Source organism: Urocampus carinirostris, chromosome 2 (assembly GCF_059441175.1).
Source record: "Urocampus carinirostris isolate Australia breed hairy pipefish chromosome 2, RoL_Ucar_1.0, whole genome shotgun sequence".
In the NCBI taxonomy this organism is placed as follows: domain Eukaryota; kingdom Metazoa; phylum Chordata; class Actinopteri; order Syngnathiformes; family Syngnathidae; genus Urocampus; species Urocampus carinirostris.
In genome coordinates, this window is record NC_142350.1 from 22,308,935 (window position 1) to 22,332,660 (window position 23,726).

Below are 23,726 nucleotides of genomic sequence, written 5' to 3' on the forward strand. Positions count from 1 at the left end.
GTTATTGCCTGTCAGACATAGTTGTGGGTAGAGTACTCTCTGACGCACATTTGGCACGCAAGCAAGTGGAAGAAGTTGGAGAACAGAGGTCAAAAATGTCCGCTCTCATCAGAAAGATCATCAACACTGCTTCGGCACCTGCTGCAATCGGCCCCTACAGGTAACTCATGCATATAGTGAATAAGTATTAATATATAAAACGAGAGGTGTGTCTTTGCGGTTGTTGAACTTTAACGATAACGCCTTGCAAGGCAAAACTTTGAGCAAATAAGGATCCAGAGTCCAAACTCATTCAAGAGCTTTAAAGGGACGAATAAAACAATGGCAACAATTCGCAGGCAGATAACGTACACGGAAAAAGCGCCCGTCAGGAAGGGGATATACAGGTAGATTACAAGAAAATCTCACTTTGCACACCCATTTTCATTCTCTTTTCATTTTTTTTCATTGACAAGTTGTTTCTTGTAATGCCTAAAGGTGAGTTCCGTGCGTAAACCAATCAGGAAGCTTGTGTTTAGTGACCAGAGGTGGGTAGTAACGAGTTACATTTAGTCTAATACATTTTTTTGAGTAAATTTTAGTACATTTTGTACTTCTGAGAGTATTTTTAAATCACTATACTTTTACTTGAGTAGATTTGTGAAGAAGAAACTACTCTTACTCTGCTAAATCAGGCTATATTGAACTCGTTACTTAAATCCAGTGGCGGGTAGTAACAAGTTACATTTACTCCGATAAATTTATTGGAGAAGGTTTGTGGACATTTTTTTCTTCTGGGAATATTTTAAAATCACTGAGTAGATTCGTGAAGAAGAAACTGTAATCTTACTCCGATACATTAGGCTACATTGAACCCGTCATGAGTGACTGAATGTCATTAATGATCAAAAAGAGAATTGTTGTCAGTAAATGTTAATCTGTACAACATTACAATTTCCCACTAATTTGCTGTATTTCCAAAACAGAAATGTAATGCAGTCATTAGAGCGGTTTATTCACACACAAATATTTAATTTTGCTTCGAAAATTCAGATTCAATGAAATGAAATGACCTGCATTTATATAGCGCTTTTCAAGTCAATGACTTCCCAAAGCGCTTTACATTGTGCTTCACATTTCCCAATAGCGGCCGTGATCTGTGCAGCCATGTAAGGCGCTAACCTGCTTATTGGGGGTAATTGGGGGTTCAATGTCTTACCCAAGGACACTTCGACATGTAACACGGACAAGCCGGAATTCGAACTGGGATCCCTTAATCCTAAAACGATCGCTCTACCTCCTGAGCTACTGCCGCCCCAAATTCAGATATACTTTATTGTCATTCTAGTACACGTGTATACAGAACGAAATGTTGATACATCTGACCCGCACAGTTTTTTTGAATGTACAGATACAAATAAAATGTATTGAGTTGGAGTTTTGAAGTACTAATAATTTACTAAATAATTATGCCTATGTATAGTATTGTACAGTAGTGCAAAGAGTGCAAGAGGAGCAGCTAACCAGATGTGCAAAATGGGCAGTCAGGTAAACAAGTCACTATACAATAACAATAACACTGGAGTACGATAGTGCAGAGGAGAACAGATGTGCAAAGGAGTGGCTAGGTATAAAGAACTGCCAGTAGTGCAAAAAAACAAAACAAACAAACAGATGTACAGATTAGCAGCAGTGTAGACTTACTCTGTGTGTGATTGACCATTTAATAGTCTAGTGGCCAGGGGGACAAGACTATTGCAGAACCTGGTGGTCCTGCAACGCACACTGCAGTACCTCTTCCCAGTCCATGATGGGGGTGAGAGGGGTCCCCGAAAATAAAGGATCTTTAGCCTAAAATACTTCTCTTGAGTCAAGATCTTTTGTTATTTAAATTAAAAATTAAAAAGCATTAGATTTAAAAAATAAATACATCTGTAAGCGATTTTGGGGGGAGAAAAGCGATAGTCTGACTCATAAAACTGTAGTTTTGGTGAGTACGGAATTTAAAAAGCCGGTAAGACTTGTGACGTAAGGTAAAAATAATATACATTTTCTTATTCAATCAGATATTTTGTTGTAAAATTGTATCTTATTCCTCATTAAAATAATCAAATTCTTCTCCCTAACTCTCAAATGAAATATAGTTAGTTTGTTACAAATAAAAAATAAAAATCTCCTTTTACTTTGAAGTATTTTTCTTGAAAAGTAAACTTTCCTCTACATATATTGGATTGTTTTGATGGTGTGATTCATTTTTTACTTTAATTATATTGCTTGCCCCCTTTTGCATGTGTATCTGTCTTTTTGACGTCCCCTTATGTTGGGTGGGGAAAGGTGAAGTTTCTAAGAGTATATTTGATGTTTTTATCCAGCACTTTGAGTTTAGGTGTCTGAAAAGTGAGGTTCATTTTGATTTGATTTCAAATGTGGAAAACAAATGATGGTTTTGCAGCCAGGCAGTCCTGGTGGACAGGACCTTGTACATCTCGGGTCAGCTCGGGATGGACGTGGCTTCTGGACAGCTGGTCCAGGGAGGAGTTCAAGCTCAGGCCAAACAGGTTATGCATTTATATTTGGAAGCACACAAACATGTGATAAAATACCCTATTTTCTGGACTATAAGACACATTTAGAACCCCAAATTGGCCATAAATTGTAGAGTGCGCTTTATGTACACCAGAACTTGAGCAATGACTGATCATTTGATAATTATCACTGGCCCAAATTGTGATAACTTGTATCCAACGGGATTTGAACCTGGGTTGCGGCGCAGAGGGCGCCAGTACGTCACCTTTTACTGGACAAATATATGCGAAAACAGAGGTCTTAGCTTATGATCACTATTTTTATACAAGGTGCTAGAAACACTGATTTGCATAGTGCATTCTGTTACATTTAACAGTCTCTCCAATTTTTCACGTGTGTGTCACTAATGTTAATTAAGACAGTTACCATAAACTGAAAGTCTTTCAACGAAATAGTTTTGAGAAAGCGGTGAGCCAGATTTGGTAAGATGAAAAGGTGCAGGAGCTGATTATTCAGCCTGACATTCTGTAATAAATTCTCCCTCTGAGAAAGGTTTGCAGTGTTTGGAGATCAGCCTGGTGACCTCTTAGCTTGCCTTTGTAGCATCTTCATTTGACTCGCAGGGTCTCGTGAACAAGCACTGCTTTGGCGTTAAAACAGCTTCCAGTTGTTTTACCTTTTCACAGCGTTTCCAGTTAGCTTTTTGTAGTCAGCATATTTCATACGGCAGTACCTCTTGATATAATATTCTTTGAAAACAGCCACAGTCTCTTGGCAAAAAAGGCAGATGCAGTTGTTTCGGATTTTGGTGGGGAAAAAAATATCCAATTTCCACATGTCCTGGAAGCGGCGGCCCTCACAGTCAACTTTCCTTTTTTTATTTACAGTCGCCTTGTCGGGAACGGAGTAGGCTATTATTTTAACAGAAAGCCAAGGGCATCGGGGTTTAAACGGATACTGCCATCATATGGTGAAATGGTGATATGTTGTTTTTTTTTTGCACAAATTTCTTTTATACTGCGGGCAACATTATTCATGGGTGACACATTATTAACTTTATGACAGAGGCCGCAGGCCAGTAACAATTTTATCATTGCCCGTAACTGTCCCGCTGGCCGGACTTTGGACATAACTTAATTTTATTAAAGCACAGGTGAAGAAGTGGACAGATGGTCTAACCTATCAGAATGCACTATGTGAATCAGTGTTTCTGTCACCATGAGCAGAAACAGTGTGATGATGAGATAAGCTCTGCCTTTTTGTTAATCATCTGTGATCAAATAGTAAATTGTCAGTGGCCTCGCCACCGTGATCAGGATTCAATTCCCAATCCAAACAATGACTTGCGATTTTCATCAGTAAGATGAGAACTGATATACACGGTTAAAGACAGTAGCTCTGAGTATACTCTCAATTTCAAATGCTTTATAGTCCGGAGTGCCTTATGTATTAACATTGTATGACAATGGACAATTTTTAGTAATCTGGTCCACTTTATTGTTTGGAAAATAGGGTCATTATAAAATCAGTAATTGTTATTCCTCAGGCTCTGGTCAACATGGGGGAGATCCTCAAAGCTTCAGGGTGCAACTACAGCAACGGTAACGCCTCAAGTGTCGAAGTTTGTTTTCCTCTCGACCAACACGCCATATTTGTACATTTCAGTGGTGAAGACGACCGTCCTGCTGGCGGACATTAATGACTTTAACGCTGTCAATGAAGTCTACAAGACATGTGAGTAGATGATGACGGAGAACATCTTTAGTAGTCCATTTGGCACTCATCTTTGGCCTCTTGCACATGAATGGAAGACAACAGACACGTGAAACGGAATCTCACGAGTCCACTTTGCGTTTGTAAGTTGAAACCTTTACGTGGGAGGTTACCGTGTAACGTGAACTTCGCCAGTGCCGGCCGTATTGTCACTTGCATTCCATTCGGCGTTGAGGGAAAAAAAGCACAGGTGCTAGAGGTTGAACGATTATCGGCACCAATATTTAGGAATTTGACGGATATCTGTATTCTCTGGCCTGATTTATTTAAGCTCAGATACAGCCGAGCCTTTCGCTACTTCTCTCATGCCATCTTTCTCACATGCTACCCACCTGACCAGGGGCAGAGCCACTGAAGCAGGAAGAATAACATTGGAGTGGAGTAAACAGCGGCAGCTTTGCTAACTCTTGAGTCCCGATATGCCTGTGAATCATCATCGCTGATAATATCGAGATTTTAAAAAGTCTGTGGTAGAAAAGCGTGTGTGTGATTAAGGTATAGCGTAAAAAGTGTAGCTAACTTGTTTTAGGGAAGCATGTTCCGGTGTATACTGATATATTAGCTCTTATCATAACATTTGGCAATCAAGTAGGTGTTTATGATTGAAAGCATAAAAAGCACTCTAAAGTGGAAGGCCAAGTAATTAGCTGTTACCATAACATTAGTTCGTCAATCTGGCTCTAAAACAGGAGTGCCCACACTTTTCAATTTGCGAGCTGTGTTAAAATTTTGAAGCACTTTATTGTTTTAAGTTAATTTAAGTCATGTTGATTGTATTAACATTTTGATTTATTATTTAAAAAACATCAATGTGCTATTCAATTTATGTACCCTTATGCAAGTTGCTGCTAATCGTATTTTATTTCCTGCACTCTTAGTTTTTGGTTTAAGTAAAAGATCAGTCCTGTTAGTTGTGTTGAAATTCTAATTTATTTAGTGTTAAAGGTTTCAGAAGCTAATAAAGTTTTATTTGAATTTATAAAAAATATTCTTAGTTCTTTTTTGCATTATTAAACATTTCTTATGCCAACATTTAAGCTTTTACAGCAAATGAATATCGGCTACAAATATCGGTGATCAACCTCCTCCTAATATTACTAATCGGTATTGGTATCAGCCTATCCTCATTGTCATTACAATAACATTCGTGTTCATACGTGATTTTTGTATTCATGTAAGTCCTAATTCTAAACGTCTTACCAGCTCAGTAGCCTAGATGGTAAGGCGCCCGCTTTGAGACTGGGAGGTTCGGGTTCGCGCCCCGGCCGAGTCATTCCTAAGACTTAAAAAGTGGTCGGCGGCGCCCTCTCTTGGCTGCGGCTGCATCGGGTCAGATGCAATCGACATTTCGTTCTGTGTACATTGTTACACAGAATGACAATACAAGGAAATTATTATTATTATTATTATTATTATTTTCCTCCAGTTTTCTGCAACAACTTCCCTGCCAGAGCGGCCTACCAAGTGGCGGCACTGCCCCGCGTGAGTGCCCACTTTTACACGATTGGATATCTTGCCGTCTTCATCGAAATCCAACTCCATTTCCATCTTTTCAGGGCGGCCTGGTGGAGATCGAAGCCGTGGCGGTCCTCGGTCCTCTCGCCGACTCCTGACTAGACGGCCGTATCGCAAATAAGTTATAGCGTCAAAAACAAAACCTCATTATTTTGGGAAGCGCTCTGAGCTCCGTGAACCACTGGAAAAGCCCGTGTCATCGAAGAAAGCACTTCATGCAATTACTTTCGTTATCCTGAACATAAAGCGTCTCGTAAACGGTCATTTGAAATAAAAGAACTGGAGCAGTGTTTTGATGACGGTCATTTTATTATGATTCATCACAGAATTTGAATTACAGATAGCAAAAGAATCAAACTTTCTATACACTTGTCATTTATTTCAATAAATGCATGAATTTAAACTATCAAAATGGGAGCACTGTGTAGTTTGAGAATTAAATCATATTTGCTCTCGCATATTACATCATACTCTTATATGAGCACAACTATACTCTCATACAGATAGTCATACACCATGAGGAAAACACTGCTATACTCTTTCCTACATACGTCTATACTCTCAAACACGCTACTATACTCTCGTACACAAACTACTATATTCTCACAGGTACCACTATACCCTCGTACACACTATTTACTCATACATATTACTATACAGTACTCTCTTTCACACAGTATAATGCTTTCACACACATGCAACTATACTTTCATACTCACACTACTATACTTTCACACATACTACTATACACTCTCACATATCACTATACTCTCATAAACAAACGACTATACTTTCTCATACATATTAACTCAAGCATTTTACTTTACTTTCAGTTACACACACTGCTATCCTTTCACACAAACATATTACTATACCCTCTCACTCTCGCACATTTATGCTCTCAGACACATTACTATACCCTCTCACTCAAACATTACTATAAATTTATATACACACACTACTATACTCACTCATATGCATTACTATATTCTCACACACATACTACTACAATCTCATCCACAATACTATACATTTTTATACACGCTATTATACTCTCTCACACATATTACTATACTCTCATGCACACACTATTACGCTGTCACACACACACTACTATACTCTCACACCTACTTGTAGACTGGGAGCAACTCCAGCCTGATGTCAAACTGGAGTATGTGAGTGTGTGTGAATGGGTAAGTGTGAAGCACATTGTAAAGTGCTTTGGGAGGTCTTCATTGACTTGAAAAGCGCTTTATAAATGCAGAACATTTACATTTACAACATACACACAGATCTGTGTGCATCGCCGTGGTTACCAAATGTACCCGAGGTAAAACAACACTGAGAGGTGAGGTGATCATTACACTTGGTGTGAAAAAACCTTGAAGTATTAGCAATTTTAATGGTGTGTGAGGAATAATAATGCTGTGTGTGTGTAGGGGTATAGTAGTATGTGCGTGAGAATACGGTAGTATGTGTGTGAAAGCAGAGTAGTGTGTGTGAGAGGATAGAAGTGTTGCACATGGGCGTGAGTGAGTACAGTGGTATGTATGAGAGTATGATAGTGTTGTACATATGTATGACGGTAGAACAGTATAGCCATGCATGTGTGAGAGTGATATTTGTGAGAGCAGGTATTACCGGTAGTTACTTTTCAAATGGCTCCTCATAATTAAAGTTTCTTTCTTCCTTCCATGGTCATTCCATTCATTTGGATTTGTAACTTTTGGCATTGCAGGTCTGATGTCGCAGTTAATGCGAAACATCCTCTTATATAATTAAGTGCTGTGGTCTTAAGGCAGAAGTGGAAGGCTCACAATGACGATGTCATCGTTTCTCCAAACTTGGCAATGTTAATAAAAGTTTACAGTCTGGTAGGCGATGTCAGTCATTTGATGCTATATGAACAAAGAAAATGAGTATATCAATTTATGATTTGATATAATGCTCTATAACAGGGGTCTCCAACCTTTTTTAAGCGTCAAGCTACTTTTTGTTTTCTAATTAGCGCAAAGGGCACCCATTTTCATAAGAATTATTGAAATAGGAACTTAGCCAGATGGCTTGCTGGGTAGCTAAACGAGGTAGCTTGATGGTTAGGTAGAAAGGTAAACAGGTAAAAAACTAAAAAGGAGCTAGATAGCTAAATAAAAGAGTAAAAAGCCATCTGAACAGCTACAGTAGATAAAAAGCTAAAACAAAGCTTGCTAGCTAGCTACAAAGGAGGCCATAGTTACATTTATAATGAGCACAAAAAGGCAAAATGTTAGCTGGATAGCTAAAATAGCTAAAAAGATAGAAAGATGATTAGCTACAAAGGTTTAAAAAGGTAGCCAGATAGATAGCCACAAAAAAACAGCAATATTATTGCGCAAAAATTGAGAATTTAATTTGCTATACTTCCTAGGAAAAAAATCAGTATCAATAAAAATAAACGAGCTTATTACACAAAAACATTTTTATTCTACTCTCCTAATTAATTGCTCAAAAATAAATATCAATACTTGAATAAAAGTCTTTGTCCATGAAACCTATGAACTGGATATCATTTGAATTTCTAAAATAATTTATCATGTTATTATTATGTTATTACTGTGTTATTACCAGGTTAATTATTAAAAATACGGTTGAACAGACTCAGTCGACCACTAAATTTTTTTTAATAGAAAATCTCAATGAGCCAGCACTGGGGAACTATTTTCAAAACAGGTCTGCGGGCACCCTAACCCTAACCCTAGGGGCCCCCTGGTGCCTACAGGCACTATCATAACAGCAGGACGTGAACAAATCATGTAATTTACAATGACATTACTCTTAAATCACAAAATAGGCGAACTTAAGCATAACATGTCCCCCCTATTACCTATCACGGTCCCCCCTGTTACTGCTAAGCAATGTAACAGGGGGCACATTTGGCCTATCTTAGGTGTGAAATAATTGGTAAAAAATGTTAGAGAATAACATCCTTAGCTGGACCAATACCTTTCTCTCATAGTTTGAAAGTCCCTCTTTCAGATGAAATGTTGAAAACATTGAATATTTGACATTTTTGGAGTGAATGTTACCATGCTCAAATGGCCCCTAATGGGAAGAATGACCCACATAAGACGTTACTCGGTACTTGAGTAGTTCTTTTCCCCTAAGTACTGTTTTACTTTTACTCAGGTGTTTATTTAGGTGACTACTTCTTACTTCTACTTGAGTCCAATAATTCTGAAATAACAGTACTTGAGTCAAATCTTTGACTACTCTACCCACCTATGATCCTTATTGAGAAGGGAGCTCACCTGGTGCCTCTTCCGTTTCTTGTTTGGGTTCAGTCGAATAGGCAGCTTCCATTTGATTGGACCCTAAATTCCGTAAATTATATTTGCCTTTCTTAATTCATTCCTCAAGGCATTATTCCCCCTTTCCTTAATTTACCGTTTTCCAAATGTGCAGCGTCTACTTGAGCTGCGGTTTCAGCAGGGGCAGAATCTGGGTCAACGTCAAGCATCTGCAGTTCTTCCTCCGGGGGGCCTGTCTCCGTCCCCGTACCATTTGTGGGTCCAGTCTGCTCCGGAATTGTCTCGGTGTCTTCGGCCACGTTGCCGTTAAGTGCCGCTGCGTTAGGGGGAAAACACATTTGACTGGACAGTGTGTAGCATTCGACCACTATATGTCGCTTTATTGCAGGGGCGGGCCAACTGCGGCCCAAGGGCCACGTGCGGCTCGGCAGGGTATTTCATCCGGCCCGCCAAAGGAAAACAGTCTAAATATAATGACGATACATAAAATGGTAAATAAAGTGCTAGTAATAAAAAGTTTTTCTTGGTCTTTTAAATATTAGATCGCTTGCTCCTAAAGCTTTACTTGTTGATAATATTATTCGTGATTACAAACTTAACTTGATTGGTCTATGTGAAACTTGGTTGAGACCGGATTCGTTTTTACCGATAAATGAGGCTTCTCCTCAAGACTACGTGAGCAGCCATGTAGCACGCTCTTTGAAGAAGGGTGGCGGTGTCGCGCTAATTTCTGAAAAAAACACTCAAATTTACGCCTCGAACCTCCAATAGTTAGAAGGCGTTCGAGGCACTTGTTATGCGGTCCTCTCTATTGTAAATTTATGTACTAACTATTTATCGCTCACCAGGACCATACTCAGCCTTCTTAGATGAATTCTCTGAACTTTTTGACCTAGTAACCTATAAAGACAAAATAATAATTATGGGGGACTTTAACATTCATATGAACTCTCCACTCAGTTCACTTACTGTTGCGTTTCGGTCTCTTATTGATACATTTGGTTTTAATCAACTGGTTGATTTGCCAACTCATAAAGATGGAAACACGCTAGACTTGGTTCTGACTGGAGGAGTTTCAACCTCAAACATGACGGTGTTACCGTGTACTACCGTTATTTCTGATCACTATTTAGTTACATTTGAGGTGCAAGCTAAATGTAGTACTAAAAAAGCTGAAGGATTTAGCGGACGCAATATAAGCACTGGCACAGTTTCTGAGCATCCTTTCCTTCATACAAAGGCTCTATCGACTCACTCATGAATAATTTTAATGCTACCCTGACTAGTGTCCTGGATTCAGTAGCGCCCATACGGCTTAAATCACGACCTAAAAGACGCACGCCTTGGTTTACCGATGGAACTACTGTAGATCCCTTGAACAAGAATGCAGGAAATCTGAAAGAAAATGGTGCGCTACCAAGCTTGAGGTTTTCCATCAAACCTGGTGTGATAGCTTGTTAAAGTATAAAGCAGCCCTTGCCTCTGCAAAATCAGCCCACTTCTCGAAGGTGATTGCGTTACAAAAGAACAACCCCAAAATCCTTCTCGACATTGTAGCATCGCTTACAAGGCAACAGATTATCCCAGATAGTTATACCCATTCAGCCCATGACTTTATTGTCTTCTTTAATAAGAAGATTCAATGCATACAGGAAGAAATTTCTAAAGACAGTGTTAATACATCATATATTAAAGGGCTGAAATCTATAGATGCACGACATGGTGGCTGTCCAGGGAATTTGTCCCAATTTAGTGAACTGTCACTCGATAATCTTAAACAGGTGGTCAATACGGCCAAACCAAGGACTTGCCTGTTAGACCCGCTTCCGGGTTTACTTATTAAAGGTCTTTTTGGGGTCCTTGGACCTTCAGTTCTTAATATTATAAACATATCACTCTCCTCAGGTGTAGTTCCAGCGGCTTTTAAGTCCGCTGTTATTAAACCTACACTGAAACGACTCAACCATGATCCAGAAAGCTTATGTAATTATAGACCTGTGTCAAACCTACCATTTCTTTCTAAAGTACTTGAAAAAGTAGTGGCACAGCAGCTGAATGATTTTATGTCCGAGAACAATCTTTTTGAATCAATGCAATCAGGATTCAGGGCTAACCACTCTACTGAGACAGCTCTGATTAAGGTAACCAAAGATCTTCTACTGGCAATGGACTCTGGCGCTTCATCACTTTTGCTGCTGCTGGACCTTAGTGCTGCTTTTGACACAGTGGACCATAATATCTTACTAGAACGGTTGGAAAAATGGATTAGTCTCTCAGGAACCTTCCTCTCATGGTTCGTATCCTACCTCTCAGATAGGACGCAATGTGTTAAATATGGCGAAATGACGTCTGAGCCCTTTAGTGTTACCTGTGGTGTTCCACAGGGTTCAGTACTTGGCCCCCTTCTTTTCAGCATTTACATGCTTCCATTAGGTGATAGTATTTGCAAGTATAATATCAGTTTCCACTGCTACGCAGATGACACTCCACTATATCTTCCGTTGAAGGAATCTCCCACACTAAATTGTGGAAATTTGGAGGCCTGCCTCACCGAGATAAAAGAGTGGATGTCACTCAATTTCTTGCGCCTTAACTCTGAAAAGACTGAAATGTTAGTCATTGGTCCATCTAAATGCCATGACTTATTCTCAAAAACTGCTGTGAACATTGACAAATGTCACATCACACAGAGTGACTCAGTTAAAAATTTAGGTTTCATATTCGACCCCGATCTGTCCTTTCAAACACACGTGAAGACAATTACTAGAATCGCTTTCATCCATCTTCGCAACATTGCTAAAATTCGTCCTATGCTGTCTCCGTCGGATGCGGTGATTATAATTCACGCGTTTGTTACTTCCCGTCTCGATTACTGTAATGCTCTACTCTCCGGTCTCCAGAAGTCCAGAATCAAGAGTCTTCAGCTGGTAAAAAATGCTGCAGCGAGGCTTTTAACTAGGACAAGAAAGTCCGATCACGTAACCTGCATTGGCTCCCTGTTAGCCTAAGATGTGATTTCAAGGTTCTCTTGGTATTATACAAAATCATACATGGACTTGCTCCCTCATATCTTTCAGATCTGATTTCCCCCTGTGTTCTGGTCCGAAGCCTTCGTTCTGAAAGCGCTGGCCTACTGGTGATCCCAAAAGCCAAGAAGTGTTCCGCAGGTTCGAGAGCGTTCGCCATCCGGGCACCGGTGCGGTGGAATGCTCTTCCCCCTGAGATCCGATCTGCAACCTCAGTGGAAATGTTTAAATCTAAGCTTAAAACACACTTCTACTCTATATCATATGAATAACCTATATTTTTTGTTGACAATATCTCTGTACTATTTGTACTTGCAACATCCATTGCAGCCTGGTCATCCAGAAAGGGGGTTACCATATGTGCGGTCCCTTCTCAAGGTTTCTTCATTTTCCTCATGTTGAGGTTTTTGAGTTTTTCCTTGCCCTCATGTTGGTTTCAGATCAGGGGATGGTGTAATAATAGTCTGAAATAATCTGTGCAATAACCTGTGCAGCCCTTTGAGACTCTTTGTGATTAAGGTTGTCACAAAAAATATGACTTGATTTGACTTGACTTGGCTTGGTGCCAACTCTGTCCCCATTGTCCTTATGTGTGTCTACAACCAACACGCTATGACAGAAATACTACAAAAATACTACAAAACCAAATATCACATTAGGTGCTTAAAAACAGGGATCCATTATATTATCTAGCCTTTATTCTGAAAAGAAAAATAATACAAAAACACTACTAAAGTATTACTATGACACAAAAAAATACTGCTACAGTAATATTACAACTGAAAAATTACAGTAGTAAAAAAGAGTAGATAAAAACAATAAAAAGAATACGACAGAAATACACCAAAAATACCACTTACATAATACCATAATTAAAAAATAATAATATGACACAAATATTATAAAAGAAATACTACAGAATACAGCTACAATAGTATTACAAAAATACTAAAGAATTACTAAAACAATACTAGTATGGAAATACTACAAAATAATTCTTCTGAAAAACTACATAAATACAACGACAGTAAAACTATAATGCAGAAATACCACAACAAAAATATTATGACCATAACACTACAAAAATATTACTACAGTAATACAAAAATACTACAGATAACCAACAAAAATTGTACTTGAAAAACACTCCAAAAAATACTCCAGAAATACAACAAAAATACTACAGATATACAACAAAAAGTCAACGATGAACATTTTACAAAAATTCTACAGAAATACTAAAACAATACTCGTACGAAATACTTCCAAAAACCATCGACAGAAATAGTAGATAATTACAACTACAGAAATATTATCATGCAAAAATACTACTACATAAATATTATGACCATAACACTACAAAAACACTACTACACTAATACAAAAATATTACAGATATACAACAAAACTACTACTAAAATAATACTACAAAAATACAGCAAAAATACTACTATGAATTTTCTACAAAAATACTACTGCAGAAATAAATCAAACATAAAAAATACAACTACAGTAATATTACAAAAGTGAATATTAAAATATAGTGCTTCAAATAGGGACCTAATTTCTTTAATTCAGAGTGTTTCAAAACCCCTTTGATGAAACTATTTAGAAATAGATATAATGAAATATATCATGTCAATATTAAAAAAAAGAAAAAAATACAATTAAAAAAATAGGATAAGTCTCCAGGATTGGCCATTATTCAGTATCTCTGCTTTCTTCTATTGATCAGCCAACTGTAACATGTATCCATATCAGTAGATGGCAGCAAATTAATATTATTTTTCTTTTAATATACTCATGATCTGCTCTCAATGTAGTACAGTACACTTATTTATTTATTTTGAAATTGTTTAAGACTGCACTACAAAATATAACAAGTCATGGTTATTTAATCACAAGAAGTCTCAAAGCTTTTGAATGACCTAGATTCATGTCGATGATGTCTGTTCAAAGCATATACATTCTAAAAAGAGGGGGACCAAGTACAGAGCCCTGCAAAACGCCACAGGTAACACTAAAGGGCTCACAGGTCATACCACCAAATCTAACACAATGCGTCCTATTTGAAAGGTAAAATCTGAACCATGAGAGCACGGTTCCTGAGAGACTAATCAATTTTGCCAGACGATCTAGTAAGATAATAAATCTTGCACATACATTTTCTGATTTTAATGAACAGAAAAGTTAGAACTGGTAAAACATTTTTCTGTTCCACTTGTAGATATTTTTTGTTGTTTTGATGTATTCTGTTTGCCATTTATTTTTTAGAAGAAAAAAAAGGATAAAAACAATAAAAATTTAAAAATATACAAAATATTACAGAAACATTAGTAACCAATAATAACCTCTATTACTTCCTCAGCCATGGTGACCGCAAAAAAACTTCATACTGTCGATTCGGTGATAGTTTAAGCTTTAAAACAGGAAACTGGGGCCTGAAATACATTTTTAAAATGATTTTCACAGTGTGCCTTGAGATGTTTTTGTTGGAAAAAGTCTGCCTTGGCTCAAAAAAGGTTAGGAAAAACTGCACTAGACTAGGCAGAGAGTAGACGATGATCTTCTGTCCTGGAGGAGGGAGCATTTGGTTTGCATTTGATTGAAAAAAAAAATCATAACTTTTGATAGAAATGACCTGCAGACTCAGAAATTTTTGGTGGACTGGATTCAATTATACCACGGGGTAGTTTGGCCTTTTGTACAGTAATTGCTATTATTAAAGCCCCAGTGTGTAATATTTGACCACCCGATGGCACCGTTGTCTAATGCGAACGAAAAACCAGTGCCACAGAAAGGAGCAATACGCCAGACAAACATGGCTGTGACCATAGGTAAGGATTCCACTATGTACAAAAAATACAACATTTAAAAAAAATTCTTAAAACAAAATTTAACATTGATAGTTCATGTATTTTTTCCTAGTTGTCCCGTGTTGTTATGCTACTGTTTTTTAGCAATAGTGCAAGTTGGTTACCTGTGGTGTCGGTTCCATTTCTCTCTTCTGGTTTAGCTCCAGGTTTGGTAGAGTCCACTGCAGAAGTCTGGGAGCTAGTCGAACATCCCATCCTCTTCTGTTGCTGGAGTTTAGACAGGAAAAGGTGTCGAATTAAAAAAAAGTAGGATTTGGGATTTGTTTTTCTTGTCAGTGTTGTGGGTGTTTACACATCTTGGAAGGGTTTCTGAGATGTTGTGGTGTTGTTCTCCAGTTACTGAGATACAACCCTTTTCAGTCAGTGTCGGATTTGTTGTTGACTGTAACTGTGGCTGTTTCCAGGAGGCCCAGGGCAAAAAATACATTATTCAAGTGGTCAGCTTGCGTATACCTGCTGCTCCGCCTTAATGGGCGGTTAACAGGAGTGACTCTTATGAACACTTCTCTGGGAGGAAGTCTTGAATCATAGAATTTAATCAGTCAACAAACTCAGTTTGGCTCGGGGGTTGGATCTGGACTGTTAGGCTCGAAAGGATCCAAGTGCAGAGACAGGATGACAGTCTTTAATAAGGATCGGGAAAATAACAAAAGGCGCTCCAAGAGGAAGGGATTGGAAAAAAGCTGGTAACAAAAACAGTCCTTAAAAAGGCAAGGCTGTAATAAATAAGTCTTATGAAGCAGCGAGGCGTAGAGGACTATCTTGAGAACAGTGAGGACGGGAATGAACAATAGACAAAGAAAGTCAGTCAAAGCTGTCCCTAAACACACACACTAGGATTCTAATGAGCCCGATGTCTGCCCAATCAGTCAATCAACAACATGGCGCCTAGGAACCTTACACAGACCTTATGTTCTCAGGTGGGCTGGATCAGTAACAGTATGTAAACTCCAAATATTTAGCTTTGTTTTTAAGTGCTATGCTTTATCATTCAACCTACATTTGTAGCCAATCCCTCCATCCATTTTTTGTGCCACCTTTCCTCACTAGGGTCGCAGGTGTGCTGGAGCCCATCCCAACTGTCTTCTGGCAGTGGGCAGGGGACACCCTGAACTGGTTGCCAGCCAATCGCAGGACACACAGAGACAGACCACCCGCTCGCTCATTCGCACCTAGGGACAATTTGAACCGGCCAATTAAACGAACATGCATGTTTTTGATATGCTAAAAGAAACTGGAGTACCCAGGGTAAACCCACGCAGGCACGGGGAGAACATGCAAACTCTGCGGCCAGCAGCTGGAATTGAGAGGCAGACGCACTCACCACTTATTCACCATCAGTGCAGATGGCGCTGGGCAGAGAAGTGCTCTATGTGCATAGCTCTGCCTGCCCCTATCACTCACCCAATTACATTGCTCTGTGTGCTTGGCTGCCGTTTCTGGGTGTTTGCAGTTTTTTTTCTGTGAATATTCAAAATACAGCGTCTCACCAGTGAACATATATTGTTTAATGAGCTTCCATGTCAAGGATTCCTTACTGACGTACAGCCAAAATGGGGTATGGTAGTGTGACATTGTGCCTGTAAACTGTAGTGGAAACTGTGTTGTAAATATACTGGACCGAACCACTTCTATTACTTGTCTTATGTCAGGTATTAACATGATCATCAGAATAGGAACATATTAGAAAAACTTTGCATGAACAGGATTTTATGTCCGAGCTATTGTACTCATGAAAAGAGCCACATACGGCTCGTGAGCCATAGGTTCTTGACCCCTCATATGCATTCATAACTATATTTTCCCGTTGTAATTTGATTTTATGGCCCCTGAGACACATTTTTTCATTTTATAATCTTGAAACGGGCCACTGGCTGGAGACTCTTTCACAAAATAAGGGATCAAAAAAATTACAACTATCACAAACGCACCCATCGGTTGATGCGCAGAAGTCGACTGCGCATGGTCGCCTCCTGATGACGCTGCAAAGCATGCTGGGCCTTCCTTTCCTTCCGAGGCCATATTGAAGTAACCCTACCGTAAGAGCCTCTCGCTATTCCCTATTTAAAACAAGCCGAATATACTCTATTTGCTTAGTCCGCACAAACAAAACGTAACGAAAAGGTTTATTGTTCCGTTTTCGCCCGCAGGTTGGCCAGGTTCGGACTACTAACCGACAAAATGGTGGCCGCAAAGAAGACGGTGAGTGGCAGTCAGTTTTTTTCCCCATTCGGCATACGCTGGCCGCTTCACGTGGAGACGAGGCCTGCTAAGCTAACATGCTAACACGAAATCCCCTTATTCCCTACTAAACCTTAACAATGTATAAAGTCGTTGCTAAGTAATAATAGCATGACGTAAAGGCCTTCACGTAGTAGAGTTGGTGAATGTCTTGCAGTCATACATTGCTGTCAAAGCGAATGCGGTGACCGACTCCTCTTCAATTTAGGACTGCAAATAACGATTATTTCAATAGCCGACTAGTCACCGATTATTGAAATGAGTAGTCAAAAAATATGATTACTTTTTTTAAGTGAGCATTAAGTTGACTTGATGAGGAAAAGTGTAATAAAGTTATGATTAAAAACGGTTTAGTGAAAAATACATCTTTTATCGAACACTTTGCTGATTCGTTAATTAATTAAATAAAAATGCATGTAAACCTAAATTGCAGTGCTTGATCAAATTATTAACATTTTTTTATTTTTATCCCTGTAAACTAAAACGGGCTCTTTACCAGCAGTGGAATATTTAAAAATAAAATATTTTGCAATGAACATTCAGTGGTCAACTGCAAAGTCTGTATACAAAGTACCTAATGATTCTCAACTGTTGGCAGGCATGACAATCCATCGCCTTGAGTACAGTTTAATTGTTGTCAATCAATGATTTGAATCATGGCCTGGGGTATTCAAGAAAGTTGTCAATTTCAATGCTCAATTTGAGGCTGGAAAATGTTAAAAATAATATTTTTATGTACATAGATAATGTCGGTATTTCCTCTACACTTTTATACGCCCTGATTGATTTCATGCCCGAGTTTGAAAAGAAACGATTTTAACAACTGACGTTTGACGTGTTTACGTTTCAACTACTGACTGTTCTCTGGACCCCGTGCATTTAATTTGAAGTACCTTTGGCAGTTTGGCGTAAAACTCAAACTGTCTTTTATAGCGGAATACTAACGTGGGTGTCATCCAAACCATATTGGTTTTATCTACTTGAATCTTCGCGAGGCGAATCGCCCGCCCCCACTCTCCCCAACTGTCTCAACGTGATTTTTGAAAGCGTGTGCCTCACATAGCGACAGCCATGATGCGCAAATTGTCCGTATTCAGACTAAAAAGTCCCCAAACCTTTTGTATGTCTACTTAATGTTTGCGCCGTCGACATTGCTGTATGTTTTCTAGCATTCGAGACAGATGCTATTGCACATGTGTGACTCTCAAAAGAGATGATATTCATGTAGAGATGCGTCACTGTTGGAAAAACGTGTCTGACGAAAATAGCCGACACCAGAATTAAGTGTTTGTTATTTCTATTGTCGACTGTTGTCAACGTCGGCTAATTATTGCAGCCGTAGTTTACATACGTTGTCACTGACAATTATTAAAAACGTTTTGTAATGTAGAAAAAGTCGATGGAGTCCATCAACTCCCGACTCCAGCTGGTGATGAAGAGTGGCAAGTATGTGCTTGGCTACAAACAGTCCCAGAAGATGATCCGACAGGGCAAAGCCAAGCTGGTCATCCTGGCCAACAACTGCCCGGCTCTCAGGTAAAGATGTATGACATACCGTATTTTCCGCACTATAAGGTGCACCTAAAGCCTTTATTTTTTATTTTTTCAAAAACTGACCGTGCGCCTTATAATACAGTGCGCCTTATATATGGATCAATATTAGGTCGCAGGGTCTCGCAAAACAAAGGCAAGCAGCTGCCGGCTAGATTTTTCCTTGTAGGTGATGTGGTCCGTGGTGTATGCTGGGATACATATGCCGGCGTTTCATTTCCCAGCCAATGTGTCAATCATTTGAATCGATCACTATTGGCTAAAGTTATTCGGAGGTAAAGGGGGCGGATCCTTTTTATCATTTACAGGCTCGCATAGGCTAAAGGGGCAAAACAAAGCTTGCAATTGGCCGAAAGAGATGAATGTGAATAGCAAGTTTGGTTGTCTACGGCATAGAGTAAACATGATTTACCATTCTGTATTTGTAAATATTTTACTCTCCTGGATTTACTACACTCACGGATATAAGAGGACCATGGTTGCACATTATTATTGAACAAAACGACTTCGGTGAGCTACTCCGGCTATATATTTTCCCAGTATCTTGTTTCAGAGTGATATCGATGTTTCTGTGATGGGTTCTTATTTTAAATTAAACTCAATTCCAAGTGTTTATTGTCATATGCACAGTAAAGTTGCGAGCGAAAAAGAAAATAGAAACTAAGGAATGGTTGTCATTTCTTGAATCCCAAGACTTTAACCATCCGAATGATATTTGGAACGATGCATTTGACTGACATCGTACGGACACCGCATCCGCACGTGTCTACGACACGTATTTACTTCTTTGCAAGCTTTGGGAATGTTAAGGTGGTAATCGGTTGGACTGAACTATCTGAATGTTTTGTCCACGTTCCCATTGTAGCGCCTTATAATCTGGTGCGCCTTATGTATGGAAGATATAGGACCAAAAGCTATTTTTTGGGGGTGCGCCCTATAACCCGGTGCGCCCTATAGTGCGGAAAATACAGTTTTTGACTTTGGGGATTCTGCTTGTTTATTTTGTAATACATGGTGCAAGAGGACCGTCCTAACCCTAAGATCAATAAAAGGCTGGTAAATAGCTCACACAAATGACATACAGGACAATAGACGTCACATAAAATAATACAAGCAGCAGGTGACTAAAAGATGAAAAGCAGAAGTGTATTCTTCACATGCAATCAAATTGAATACTAAATAGCGCAAGGGATAATAAAAACCAAAGGAACTAAACTGTGCCATTTTTCTTTTTTGGCCACATTGCGGGTACCCTTAGAAGCAATATCTCGGCTCCCTCATTGAAATGAATAAAACTGAAAAATACTTTTGCACGGAGCTGGGAAAAAAAATATATATACCTTGTGAATTTTTTTTAAAATTGCTACTGATTAATGTTACTGAATTTATACATTTCACTCTTGTTAAAATTAACTTCTCATTCATTGTAATATTATTATAACTTAGGCCAGTTTTTCTTAGCACTGCGTTGTAATAATTTTGTCTATTCATCCTGATCTCATGTTTTAACCCGGAGGGCCATGGTTAATCTTGTTGGATACAATGTTCAACTATTTTGATATCAATGACAATATTGACAATTCTAATTCGTGCATTTTTAAATAAAAATATTCGTAGGTCGAGGAATAGATAACGAGTCTCACCTAAAGGAAGCTGACATTGTTCTGCCATCTTGCTTTTACAGGTACTCTTAAAAAAAAGGATGGGCAAAAAATGAGAAGAAAATGGTGCATTTGGTCACTTTGGGTCTATGGAATTTGTATTCTTCCTTCTGCTTTTTAGTACTTGTTTTTGTTTGCACTGTATTATATTGACATCTAGGGGTCAAATAACACAGACTCCCTATAAGTTATTTACTTGAACTGCTTTTCTCACACCATCAATTTTATCATTGCATCTATTATCTGAATTAAAAAGCCAGCTGCTGTTTTGTCTTGCAAATGTATGAAATGTGTTGGAAAACAATGATAGCGTTCTGGTAATCAATGTTTTTGGCATTTTCTTATTAGGAAGTCAGAGATCGAGTACTACGCTATGCTGGCCAAGACTGGCGTGCACCACTACAGTGGCAACAACATCGAACTGGGAACCGCCTGCGGCAAATATTATCGCGTATGCACGCTAGCCATTATCGACCCCGGTGAGTTTAAATTAGTTCGCTTTTACATAGGGCTTCAACAAGTCAGGTCCCGTTTATTTGTTTGGCCCTTGATAACAAAATGTCTCAAAAGACTGCAAAGGTTACAATTACGCCATCCCCTGATCTCAAACTGACATGCGGGCTAGGAAAAACGCAAATACCGCAGCAAGGAATATATCAACTTGATTCTTACCTCATTCGACGCCAGACGTTTCTCTCAAATGGGGAGTGCTGGCGCCGACCAATTTTTGCCATTTGACTTGTTTTTTTTGGAGGCCTGCAGAAAATGTCGGGCTGTAGCTATATCGGCAGTAGGACTATGGCTGCAACTAACAATGATTTGAATTATTGATCAATCAGTTGATTATTTTATGGATGAATCGTTTTTTAAAAAAACACACACATTTTGAATCTCCTTTATTCAAATATTGAAGTTATGGATAAAAACATAAAATTCAAGTGTTTGTCAATATTTTAACAACAAATACTGTATGCTACAAACCTGCAGATACTTTTTCTGAGTGTGTGAATGGGTAAAGTGTGGAATGCATTGTAAAGCGCTTCGGAGGTCCTCGGTGACTGCTTAAAGGGCTTTATCAGCGCATTCCATTTTACCATTTACTGATTCATCAATAACGAAAATAATCGTTAGTTGCAGGCCTAATTTCCAGACTGATTAAAGACGTGCGTTTGTGTTAATGAATCCACATTTATTTGTGGTCCTGGCATTTTTACCCAATGGCAAACGGCTTTTTCACATTGAGAACTGACGCATGCTCTCGACATCGGGCCAAGATGTGATTTCTTTGTCGCTGACTCAATGATTTTTGTCTTGTGCAGGCGATTCTGACATCATCAGGAGCATGCCCGATCAGCCGCAGCAGGCTCAGTAAAGACCTTCACCCCCTCGCACAATTCCTTCACCCTGATTGTCATAAATAAAGTTGGTGTTGACCGAATCTGGCCCCGACTTGACTTATTTCCCATTTAAAATGACATTACTGTGAGTGTCCACTGGAGGGTGGCAACGTTATTAAATCTTTTCCAGGTCATTGAGACCCGGGATCAATTTTTATACATATGCGTTCGTTTGAAGTCACACAACATGGAAGCTCTTTTTGGATCGGATCGATATTCAACTTCATTTTAACATTTTGCTTTGTGATGTTAAGTTTCGCCTGAAAACCTTGAATGCTTGAATTTTGGGCAAAGAATTGGTAAATGCCTGAAATAGTTGCCGCGACCACGCATTAAATGACGAAAAAAATAATACCCGTCTGCTTAAAGGTAGTTCCCATAACTTCAAAATATTTATCCCAGAACAAAAGTAAACTGCAAAAACATATCACCCCCCCATCTTATTCTTTCTAATGTAGTCCAGCCCCAAAATGTTTTTTTACTATATGCCCCCCCACCTAAAGTAAGTTTTGCACCCCTGTTTTGAGTTTTATTCTAGCTTTCAAATATCACCCTTTTTCTTTGTCCTACTCTTTGCTTTTTCTTTTTCTCCCTGTCCTTTTTTGTCTTTCTGATCTACAAGTCCGCTTCTCAACAGAACATTTTTTTCTATCGCTTGTTCTCTGAGCTGATATGATATCGATACCTTTGTCTTACAGACCTAATGGAGCTATCAAAAATCAAAATTAGTTTTGACCTCATTCAGTTTTATTAGGTGGTCATAAAATACTTTTACAAGCATAATGTCACATGCATGGGATTCATCTCTCTGCGATGAGGGATTTATCCCGTCTGAGCGACCAAAATGGAGTCGGGCATTACCTTGGATGAGGGACTGATTGACGCTCGCCTACTTAACTGGGATGAATGGGCAAGTGGGTCACAATCTGGCTGCATTCTTGCACATCAATATGATTTTTTGCTTAATCGGCAAAGGCTTTCCGACCTGGACCGTTTCCATTTGACCCATAAAAGTGAATGAAGTATATCACCCTTGAATTAAGCGAGGTTGTTGATAATGTTCTCGTTTTGGGCCTAAGTATGTATATCCACGTTTGTGTGTCTTTCCACCCAAGAAAATGAAGGAGTTTAACTATGACCATTTTTCACAGGCTGTCAGGGAGGTTTTCCTGGATGAGAAAAATGACAAAAAAGCTGACTCGGCACTTTTGGTACTATTGCCCTACCTTTTTTTTTGTGTGTGTCAGGTCCACCAAAGAAAACAGGAGTTTCGATATGACCCTCTTTCACAGGCAGTTAAAGACGTTGTCATGGATGTGAAAATGCCCAGAAGAGCTGACTCAGTTATTTTGGTTTTGTTGACTTGGATTTTTCCCAGAAAAAGAATCCACCCTCTCAGGCCAGAACAGCATTGAATATCAACACACACTATCACGGGCGATTAGATAGGTTGCCTTTGATGTGAAAAGTGCAACAAAAAAGACGACTCAGCATTTTTTTTGTTCGTTGGTTGTATCCATCCACCCAGGTAAAGGAGGGAAGAGTTTCGAGATGACTACTATCTTTTACAGGCAGGGGTTGGATTTGATGTGGAAAAATGCCCAAAAAAACTTACCCAGCACTTTTTTTTTTGACTTTACATTTTTTTCCCCAGAAAAAAAAAATCCTATCTCCCAGACAAGAATGACATTGATAATCAACGTAATCTATTACTGGCAGTTAGGTAGATTACCCTAGATGTGAAAAATGTCATGAACAGTCACTTAGCACTTTTGTTTGCGTTGACTCAGCATTTTATTTCCTAAAAACCAATAAGCTCTACCAGACCAGAACAACAAATATCAACACTTTTTTAGGAAATGAGTTACACTCTATGGGGAAAAAAAAACAAGAA

The 23,726-nt window shown here is 38.9% G+C and overlaps 3 protein-coding genes across 5 annotated transcripts; 2 read left to right on the forward strand and 1 right to left on the reverse strand.

The window, feature by feature from the left end:
- On the forward strand, nucleotides 1-6,083 carry rida (reactive intermediate imine deaminase A). Of its 2 annotated transcripts, none has more exons than XM_088329412.1 (6): nucleotides 1-160; nucleotides 2,432-2,537; nucleotides 4,052-4,106; nucleotides 4,171-4,239; nucleotides 5,705-5,760; nucleotides 5,835-6,083. In XM_088329412.1, the coding sequence occupies exons 1-6, from the start codon at nucleotides 96-98 to the stop codon at nucleotides 5,889-5,891; spliced, it is 408 nt and encodes a 135-aa protein (XP_088185538.1). In that variant the 5' UTR covers nucleotides 1-95; the 3' UTR covers nucleotides 5,892-6,083. The 2 variants fall into 2 exon arrangements, with proteins under 2 accessions (XP_088185538.1, XP_088185539.1); XM_088329413.1 differs by lacking the exon at nucleotides 1-160 and adding an exon at nucleotides 259-386.
- Nucleotides 6,084-6,160: 77 nt separating this feature from the next.
- Nucleotides 6,161-17,004, reverse strand: LOC148371364 (uncharacterized). Of its 2 annotated transcripts, XM_088329414.1 has the most exons (5): nucleotides 16,914-17,004; nucleotides 15,087-15,189; nucleotides 9,217-9,396; nucleotides 9,081-9,143; nucleotides 6,161-7,691 (listed from the first exon to the last, which is right to left on the reverse strand). In XM_088329414.1, exons 1-5 carry the CDS (start codon nucleotides 16,944-16,946, stop codon nucleotides 7,678-7,680), a joined length of 393 nt encoding a protein of 130 aa, XP_088185540.1. In that variant the 5' UTR covers nucleotides 16,947-17,004; the 3' UTR covers nucleotides 6,161-7,677. The 2 variants fall into 2 exon arrangements, with proteins under 2 accessions (XP_088185540.1, XP_088185542.1); XM_088329416.1 differs by lacking the exon at nucleotides 9,081-9,143.
- On the forward strand, nucleotides 16,939-21,873 carry rpl30 (ribosomal protein L30). The gene is made up of 5 exons (XM_088329417.1): nucleotides 16,939-17,021; nucleotides 17,133-17,184; nucleotides 18,614-18,759; nucleotides 20,784-20,914; nucleotides 21,755-21,873. Exons 2-5 carry the CDS (start codon nucleotides 17,164-17,166, stop codon nucleotides 21,805-21,807), a joined length of 351 nt encoding a protein of 116 aa, XP_088185543.1. The 5' UTR covers nucleotides 16,939-17,021; nucleotides 17,133-17,163; the 3' UTR covers nucleotides 21,808-21,873.
- Nucleotides 21,874-23,726: the final 1,853 nt, after the last annotated feature.

Bases quoted from the DNA above. Each gene is read 5' to 3' on its own strand.
- rida (XM_088329412.1), top strand. From the start codon at position 96: ATGTCCGCTCTCATCAGAAAGATCATCAACACTGCTTCGGCACCTGCT. The intron at 2,538-4,051 runs GTTATGCATTTA...GTTATTCCTCAG, and splicing joins TTCAAGCTCAGGCCAAACAG to GCTCTGGTCAACATGGGGGA. The intron at 5,761-5,834 runs GTGAGTGCCCAC...CCATCTTTTCAG, and splicing joins AAGTGGCGGCACTGCCCCGC to GGCGGCCTGGTGGAGATCGA.
- LOC148371364 (XM_088329414.1), bottom strand. From the start codon at position 16,946: ATGCGCAGTCGACTTCTGCGCATCAACCGATGG. The intron at 15,190-16,913 runs GTGCGTTTGTGA...TCTAAACTCCAG, and splicing joins TTCTGCGCATCAACCGATGG to CAACAGAAGAGGATGGGATG. The intron at 9,397-15,086 runs GTAACCAACTTG...CCCCTAACGCAG, and splicing joins AAATGGAACCGACACCACAG to CGGCACTTAACGGCAACGTG.
- rpl30 (XM_088329417.1), top strand. From the start codon at position 17,164: ATGGTGGCCGCAAAGAAGACG. The intron at 17,185-18,613 runs GTGAGTGGCAGT...TTTGTAATGTAG, and splicing joins TGGTGGCCGCAAAGAAGACG to AAAAAGTCGATGGAGTCCAT. The intron at 18,760-20,783 runs GTAAAGATGTAT...TTTTCTTATTAG, and splicing joins AACAACTGCCCGGCTCTCAG to GAAGTCAGAGATCGAGTACT.